Below are 9,642 nucleotides of genomic sequence, written 5' to 3' on the forward strand. Positions count from 1 at the left end.
GTCACAAAAGCAAAGTTTGTGGGGAATAATAGCCATTTTCTGTACTTTTGAGGCATAAGCAATGAGGAAATCACACTTACTACCCAGAAACTATAAATAATTATAATAAAGAGCAATAATTCCATTAGCAAATATTCTCCACGCACCTCCCCCCACCCCCACTCTCTCCCCCCATCCCTCCTCCTACCTCTCCCCCCACCTCCCTGGAGGTGGGGGGGGGGCGGTCCCTTTGGGGAGGGGGATAATTAATTGCGTCACGTGGGACTACTTTGGTTAGGAGGCGTGTGCACTTGTGTGTATGTAGAGATGTGTGTATGTAGAGATGTGTATGTATATGTTTACACATGTGCGTCTGTGTGTGTATATATAGATACGTGCTATCTTTGGGTGTGCGTGCGTGTGCAGAGAGAGATATAGATTTATAATATATTTATAAAATAACGATTATTATTTCCATTGTCAATCTATGTTTTTGGTTGATATGCTGTTGCGTGTGTATGTGTGACGCGTGTGTGTGTATTTTGGGATGCGGTAACGGAGTGGTTAGTGCCCTCAGCGCGCTCGTGTGAACAGCCTATTAAAGGCTATACGGGGGATCTTTGTCTTTTGTATATAGGTGCAGGTACTATGTGTATAAATAGCGGTGTGTAGGAGTGCGTTGGGATCACAAAGCGATGCAGGTAAGTACGTTGCAAATACTAACACGGACAAAGACGCCCACTCGTAGAGACCATCACATACTGTTGGGGCAAGTGCTGTTAGCGAGAACCTATTATGGCAGGCACGGCGCACGAGTGGGTGGTCTGGCCAACACCACGCTCGGCCGCCTTTGTCTGCCCAGTGCTGACGGTTACATATTACAGCAGGTGCTAATTTAAAGGCTGAGCCGACATGGGCAGACCCAGATCCAGTCGGATATTTCACTGAAGCTGGTTGTGAGAGGGAATCAGACCTGGGACGCCGTTTGTCCTAACGCAGTGCGCTAACCACTACGCCACCGCTCCCAACTACAACAAAGACAACTATCCCCCGTAGAGCCTTTCAAAGACTGTTGGGGCAAGTGCTGGTAGTGAGTAGCACCTATGAAGGCCGGAATGGCACACGAGGGGGTGGGTGGCCAGCACCACGCTGGCCGCCTTATAAACGCTAACATACATCAAGATCGTCAACCATGCTGAATCCACTGCTGGATGAAGGCCTCCCGAAGGCGCCCCTACCGCCTCTCGCGATCGTGCAATTTATGATTATCCACCCAGAACATGCACACGAGCGGGTTGCATCGCTCCATCTCCTCGGTAGACGTTCTCTGGAACGCGATCCATTCCTTGACTACATCCTACTGGAGATCTGTGAAAAAATAGCTTTATAGCTCATCGGATTCCTCCAGTGTAAATAAATATTCTGATTCTGATCATTGTTCTAGGTCACCGTCTATCATCCCTGTGTAGCAAGTGCCCGTCAGAGTGTTGCTCTTCTCTTCATTAACCCCCCCTACCGCCCTCTCTAACCAGATTCTCTCTCTGTCTCGTGCACCTCTTCTCCATCCCTGATGTGACAAGGTTCCAGCCACGACCAGAATCTCAACAAGATCTCAACAACCATCAACCACTACCAAGATCCTAACAAGATCTCAACAACCTTCAACCACGACCAGGATCCTAAAAAGATCTCAACAACCTTCAACCACGACCAGCTACCCAACAATATCTCAACAACCATCAACCACGACCTCAACAAGATCTCAATAACCTTCAACCACGACAACTTTCAACCACAACCTCAACAAGATCTCAATAACCTTCAACCACGATCTCAACAACGTGGCTATCACCACCCCAGCCACAACCACGACGTCCACCATTGCTCCAACCACAACCCCTCTATCCGCACCACCTTAGCCGCAACCACCAACTTAAATTGACCAAAACGACCCACGATGGACACTCCATCCTCCAGTGCCGCCGCGCCCCCGTCGCCTGCCAGCAGCAACTCGAGCTGGGAGGCACCTCCTCCTCTTCCTCACTGCGCACTGGTGCAGGGCTCCTTCTCGTGCCGCGGCTCGGCGCTCAGCTCCGCGCAGAGGGCCGCGTGTTTGGCCACGATGAGCGTCGCCATGGCGTCTGCCATCCTGGGCAACCTCCTCGTTATCGCCTCCGTGTTGCACTTCAGGCGGCTGCAGACTCGCACCAACGCGTTCGCGGTGTCGCTCGCCGTCGCCGACCTACTGGTGGGTCTTCTGGTCATGCCCTTCAAGATGACGCGCTCGGCCTACGGCTGCTGGTTCTACGGGACGGCCTTCTGCGTGGCGCACACGTGCCTGGACATCGCACTGTGCACCGCCTCCATCCTGCACCTCGCCTGCATCGCCTTTGACCGGCACGTGGCCGTGTGCGACCCGTTGCGTTACGCGCAGCGGGTAGCGGCGCGCCACGTCACCGCGATGGTCGCTCTCTCGTGGTGCTGCGGGGCCGTCATCTCGGTGGTGACCGTGTCGCTGGGCTGGAACGTGATCGGAGTGCCCGACGAGGTGGTGGCGGCGTCGTGCGCCGACAGCTGCGACTTCCTGCTGGGAGCGCCCTACGCCGTAAGCTCTTCATTCTGTAGCTTCTTCGGGCCCGCGGCCTTTGTGGTGGTGGCGTATGCGCGGATCCTGCGGGAGGCGCGCCGGCAGGGGAGAGCCATCGCCTGTGAGCAGCAGAGGCATCAGAGGCAACAGGGGAAGCAGCAGCAGCAGCAACAGAATGAAGATCAGCAGCAGGGGCGACAGGAGGATCGGGCTGGAGGAGGACGAGGAGGGGCGAGAAGAGAAATAACGGGAAGTGGAGGAATCGTAGGAAAAAGAGATGAAATTGGAGGACTAGAAGAAAGACGAGGAGGAAGAGCAGAAGGAGTAAGAACTGTTGGAAAAATAGGATTGGAACTCGAAGAAGGAATACCAACAGCAGCAGCAGGAAAATCGACCCGGGCAGTAGGACGGGCGGTGGACGCGAAGAGCGAACGCAACGCCACGAAGACGCTGAGCATCGTGGTGGGCGTCTTCCTCGCCTCGTGGCTTCCCTTCTTCCTCATGAACGTGTCCGACCCTCTCCTCGGCTACTCCATCGACCTACGCGCCTGGGAGGCCGTCACGTGGCTTGGATACGCGAACTCGGCCGCGAACCCCGTCATCTATGGGATGTTTAGCCCGAACTTCAGGGCCGCGTTCAGGGCCATCGCGGCCAGGAGCACTTTTCGGGCCGGCTCGAGAGACGCGCAGCTCGGCTTCTGATGATCATGACCATGATGCTGATGATCATGGCCATGATGCTGATGATCACCATGATGCTGATGATCATCATAATGCTGATGGTCATCATGTTGGTGATCATGATGCTAATGTTCTTGATGATGGTGATGATCATGATGATGCTGATGGTCATCATATTGGTGATCATGATGCTAATTTTCTTGATGATGGTGATGATCATGATGATGCTGATGGCCATCATGTTGGTGATCATGATGCTAATGTTCTTGATGATGGTGATGATCATAATGATGCTGTTGTATATTGGGAGTCCGCGTGTTCTCTCTCTCTCCCTGTAGTGGTTGCGTGGAAATTATTTCTGTTCCTCCGGTTTTGCCCTGCTCATCACACGCTTAGATTATTAGGCTGTGACTATACATGAGCCACTTCGATGATCTATATACAATGAGGGAAAACGTATTTGATCCCCTGCTGATTTTGTACGTTTGCCCACTGACAAAGAAATGATCAGTCTATAATTTTAATGGTAGGTTTACTTGAACAGTGAGAGACAGAATAACAACAAAAAAATCCAGAAAAACGCATGTCAAAAATGTTATAAATTGATTTGCATTTTAATGAGGGAAATAAGTATTTGACCCCTCTGCAAAACATTACTTAGTACTTGGTGGCAAAACCCTTGTTGGCAATCACAGAGGTCAGACGTTTCTTGTAGTTGGCCACCAGGTTTGCACACATCTCAGGAGGGATTTTGTCCCACTCCTCTTTGCAGATCTTCTCCAAGTCATTAAGGTTTCGAGGCTGACGTTTGGCAACTCGAACCTTCAGCTCCCTCCACAGATTTTCTATGGGATTAAGGTCTGGAGACTGGCTAGGCCACTCCAGGACCTTAATGTTCTTCTACTTGAGCCACTCCTTTGTTGCCTTGGCCGTGTGTTTTGGGTCATTGTCATGCTGGAATACCCATCCACGACCCATTTTCAATGCCCTGGCTGAGGGAAGGAGGTTCTCACCCAAGATTTGATGGTACATGGCCCCGTCCATCGTCCCTTTGATACGGTGAAGTTGTCCTGTCCCCTTAGCAGAAAAACACCCCCAAAGCATAATGTTTCCACCTCCATGTTTGACGGTGGGGATGGTGTTCTTGGGGTCATAGGCAGCATTCCTCCTCCTCCAAAGACGGCGAGTTTAGTTGATGCCAAAGAGCTCCATTTTGGTCTCATCTGACCACAACACTTTCACCCAGTTGTCCTCTGAATCATTCAAATGTTCATTGGCAAACTTCAGACAGGCATGTATATGTGCTTTCTTAAGCAAGGGGACCTTGCGGGTGCTGCAGGATTTCAGTCCTTCACGGCGTAGTGTGCTACCAACTGTTTTCTTGGTGACTATGGTTCCAGCTGCCTTGAGATCATTGACAATATCCTCCCATGTAGTTCTGGGCTGATTCCTCACCGTTCTCATGATCATTGCAATTCCACGAGGTGAGATCTTGCATGGAGCCCCAGGCCGAGGGAGATTCACAGTTATTTTGTGTTTCTTCCATTTGCGAATAATCGCACCAACTGTTGTCACCTTCTCACCAAGCTGCTTGGCGATGGTCTTGTAGCCCATTCCAGCCTTGTGTAAGTCTACAATCTTGTCCCTGACATCCTTGGAGAGCTCTTTGGTCTTGGCCATGGTGGAGAGTTTGGAATCTGATTGATTGATTGCTTTTGTGAACAGGTGTCTGTTATACAGGTAACAAGCTGAGATTAGGAGCACTCCCTTTAAGAGTGTGCTCCTAATCGCAGCTCGTTACCTGTATTAAAGACACCTCGGAGCCAGAAACCTTTCTGATTGAGAGGGGGTCAAATACTTATTAACCTTATTAAAATGCAAATCAATTTATACATTTTTTGACATGTGTTTTTCTGGATTTTGTTGTTATTCTGTCTCCCACTGTTCAAATAAACCTACCATTAAAATTATAGACTGATAATTTCTTTGTCAGTGGGCAAACGTACAAAATCAGCAGGGGATCAAAAACTTTTTTCCCTCACTGTATATAAGTTTCACCCTTTCTGGCAATCCTTGTTTGGTGTTTTAACATTTCACCTATTGTTATATTTTGATACTGGCAAGAAAGGTCCCATGTTGTAGCTGCTCACCCCGAGCTATAAATGCCCTGATAGTGCATTGTCTATTTGCTGTTCGCCCTTTTGCATTCTCTGGTCTAACACTTTGAGACTAGATTGAGAGGCTAGGCTGAAAAGAAATCTGTCTTTGGTGTGGAACAATCAGTTTCAAAGACAATGCTTATATTATCGGAGAATGTTTTTTGTTTGCATTTTTACCACAAGTACGTGCGGTGAATGCATGTAGGATTCCTTGGGGGGAAAAAAAGGATGATCTTTGGTGTTTTAACATCTTAACAACTGGTTTATTTCCAGAATGGGTAAAACCTATTGTTATATTGTGACTGATGTTGATAAGGCTTTGGATGTCGAAACCGATCCAGAGTTTTTTTTTTACTTGAGTTGAAACCAACTAAACTTATGCACTCCCAGGCGTCCGTGTGGCGGTTAATGGGATGTGTAAACATTTTATTGGTACGTGGAGAAACATAGATGTGAAGGAGACGTCGTCTGATCGTGTATTTTGTTCAATAAAATAGTAATATTAAAACAAACTTTTTTAAAAACACGCTTTAGTGAAATGCAATGTACGAGTAATGGCAGAACTCCACGACTCCAGGAAGTGGCCCCGAAGCTTGCCATAATGTAAGGGGCCGTGGCCAAATACAGCCAACGTCAGTTGATCGTGGACAATTAGACCCAAGCTGAAACATAACATGTAAAATAGAATGTTTAAAAATATATATGATAGAATATAGTATTGTCATCAGTATGACATAAGTATACCAAGTTTGCAGTCGATACCACATTGGTAAGTGGGTTAAAATTGAGTTACAAAATTTGAGGATACAACAACGACAATAACAACGACAACAACAGACAGAGTTAATAAAAAAAAGCGTGTAATCAGACTCGCCCTTGAACTCCGATTCTCTGTGTCACGAAAGTGAAACCATTCCACTCCCATGCTGTCCGCATAGTTAACGAGCCAGAGGGTGGTCCGTATGTCTTGTGACCCCTACATTGAATTCTCTAGAAGGTAAACTATCTTTATTTACATAAGGTTGATTTAAAACATAAATGAACATGCAAAGGAACTTTTTTTAAGGGGTCAATTAATTGGGGTTCACGGGACATGTGGACCACCCTGTTGTACAGGAGTTGCTCACGAAGGTAATTTTGTTATTAGCTACATCAATATTCAAACACATATAAATCTTCATCCTCAACTGCATAACCATCGTCGTGCTCACAAATCGTAGTGGCATTATTATCAGCAGCAGCCGCAGCATGATGATTTGTACGGTTGGCTACGTACGGTGCAATAGAAGTTCGACATCATAGTACATTTCATTACCATCATCAACATCAACTTCATGAATATCCTGGTCATCATCAGGAACATCAGCATCATCAGCATCATCATTGATTTCATTACTATTGTAAAGACAGTGCAGAGCATAGCGGGACAGTATGGTTCCCCCGGACCATAGTTACTAATTGACGTGCTAATGATGATTGATGGGACGAGCGTTGACAGGGTCACGTGAGGGGGAGCACGGGATCCAATGGCAGGAAAGTGTAATTAGGGCGGTGATTGACAAGAGCAGGTGTGGCGAGGAGAATTCGGGAATAAGGGCGTGGCCGGACCGGGCGAGGATGAGAACCAACACCAGCCGGAGCTGTGGGCTGTTTGGTGTGGGAAACCATCGTCGTCGTCGCCTTGGATCGGGTCGTCTCCATCGTCTGCGAGTTGTCTTGAGACTAGAAGCTATGTGGTCTCTGAATAGAGTTGTTTCATTACCCAAGTGTACAGAGTCACTCGCGGTTACTTGTTGAGTTGTCAGTGGACTTTATTCATAATAAATATACAGAAGACAAGACGGCGTCTCTGAGAGCTACATTACACTATCATAACATAAATTTCTATATTATGAACATTGGCAGCGTTAGCGATAAGGGAAATAAGAGGGTGGAAGCAGTGGGGGGGATTGGCGGGAGTGGTGATGGGAGATGGAATAATTCCCCCTTCACCCCACACTTAGCCCCCCCTCCCTTTTCCTCCCCCCCTCCCTCCTCCTCCCTCTCCTCAAGGCCTCCCCCACGAGGCTGGTAATGGGTGAGTGATAATTGAAGGTGTGACGCTCAGGGATTATGAGTATCGCGAACCAATTAGGAGTTAATTGGTTTGTGTTAGAATACAATATGGGCTATATTTATATCTGTGTGTGTATTTATCGGTGTGTGTGTGTCAGTGTGTATTATAAGGACAGTAAGGAGTCGAGTGGTCTTAAATAATAATTTAAGCAACAGGGACAGGAAGGGTCAAATGAAGCGAGAGAGAGTTTGGGAAAAGGGGCATGGCTGAGTCGAGGGGCGTGGCTGAGCCGGAGGGGGAGATAAAAGGCAGCACGGAGCGGGGCTCAGGGCTGCTGTGGGGATTCAAAGTTGGACTGTCGTCGTTGTCGTCATCTTGGAGTGGATCGTCCTCACTGTCTAGGAGCGGGTCGCCTTATCATCTTGGAAGACATACGGGGAGATCTTATACCGTCGCCATAGCTGCTACTCCATCGGCTCCTATATAGTCAGCCAGCTTTATAGGTGAACGTCGTGTCTCAGTTAGATATAGTTACCCACTGTACATAGTCGACTCGTGTCTACCCATTAACATATCATCGAGTCGGGCGGACTGTAATAGACAATATATATAAACATACTTGAACAAGACAGTGTCTCTGGGTGCTACATTACAGTGGTGTCAGAAGTGGCCATTATAAAATGCCGAAGAGAGGGAAGCGCGGGAACCCACCTGTAGCATCTTCAGAGGAGGAGGAAGAGGACGACCAAAGTGATCCCCCAAGCAGCCCCGGGAACCGGGGTCCCGGTGACAAACCCCGCGGGCGCGGGAAAGAGAGCGCCCGTGACGGAGGTGGTGGCCACCACTCCGCCCAAGCAACAAGTTTTAGAGAAGTTGTGGGTGCCACCGGCAATGGGGAAGGCGGGAACCCCTCCTCCCCAGCAAAAAGCCACGGAGGGATGGCCGCAGCTGGTGGCGGAGGTAGACTTGCTCCGCTCGCCCATCGCTCAGCTCGTGGCAGTGATGGGAGTGGCGACATCAAAAGCTGATGCGTCCGAGGACAAGCCGCAGATTTGGCTGGGGATGGAGGAATTGTCACCTGCGGTCGTGGTTCCCGCACTGGGAGCCACGCGGTCATCAGCCACCATTTTGCAGGCGGCAACGCGACCTTTGGTCGCCATTTTGTGACCTGCGCGAGAAGCAGCGGAGGTGGTGTCAATTCCTGCGGCGAGGATTTACGGCGGTGTGGGGCGGGGGGGGGGGATTGGAGTGCCTTCACTCGCCAGTTTGAAGCGGCATACCTCTCCGTCGACTGGACGGAAGAAGAGGCATTGCCGGCATTACCCACGGCTCTTGACGGCAATGGCCTCGCAGTGTTCCTGGCCATTTCTGAGGAGAAGAGGGCCACGCTCCGGGATGCCTACAAGGAGATGGCTGCAGTGTATGACCCACCATCTGCTACATGTGGCAAGTTTCTCCAGTGGAGTCGAAGGGAGGCTGAGATGCCTCTTGCCTACCGCGGTGCACTAATGGCACTGGGGCTGGTGGCCTACCCATGGTTGGATCAAGCGGCGCTCGACTCCCTCGTGATGGAGAAGATGTTGAAGCTGGCATCCGAAATGGGAGTCATGCTGCCGGTGATCTATGAGGACGCGCAGACGTCCTTGTGGGCCGCCAGGTGCCTGCAGGCACACAAAACCCTATGGAAGCGGACTCGGGTGGCGGCGTGGACCGGGAAACCTCGGTCGGGGGATGGTTCTGCCGGCCAACCAACTTGGTGGACATGGGTGCCTCGGCTACCATCGAATCCGAAGTGATTTTTGAAACGTTGCCCTTTAAGAATCGTTGTGTATCGCCGGTGGGGAACGCGTGCTTGGCGGCCAATGGGGAGAGTTTGGGAATTGTAGGGCAGGTAGAAGCTTGCATCAGATTTGGGGAGATTGAGATGTCAGGGCCAGTATTGATTTCAAAGATGCTGGCTGTGCCCTGCCTATTGAGCAGGATGTCCCTGCAAATTTTTACTGACAAGGGATGTGTTCAGATGCCAACGGGGCAACAAGTGTTTTTCTTGGGTTCCCCGCATCAGCGCGCAGCGCAGAACATCCCGATTCAGGCTCTTGTGAGGGAATCTCTAGAGATCCCGCCCAGCACGCAAGCATTGGTCCCATTGCGTTATCGCAGGCTTTTGGACCTAGCAGACC

The 9,642-nt window shown here is 49.8% G+C and overlaps 1 protein-coding gene across 1 annotated transcript; it reads left to right on the plus strand.

Moving 5' to 3' along the window:
• The first annotated feature begins 1,936 nt into the window (after positions 1-1,936).
• LOC133342360 (trace amine-associated receptor 4-like) lies at positions 1,937-3,268 on the plus strand. The gene has a single exon (XM_061551474.1). The coding sequence runs from the start codon at positions 1,937-1,939 to the stop codon at positions 3,266-3,268; it is 1,332 nt and encodes a 443-aa protein (XP_061407458.1).
• Positions 3,269-9,642: the final 6,374 nt, after the last annotated feature.

Source organism: Lethenteron reissneri, chromosome 2, assembly GCF_015708825.2.
Source record: "Lethenteron reissneri isolate LAM-NWPU_2019-01 chromosome 2, ASM1570882v1, whole genome shotgun sequence".
NCBI lineage: Eukaryota > Metazoa > Chordata > Hyperoartia > Petromyzontiformes > Petromyzontidae > Lethenteron > Lethenteron reissneri.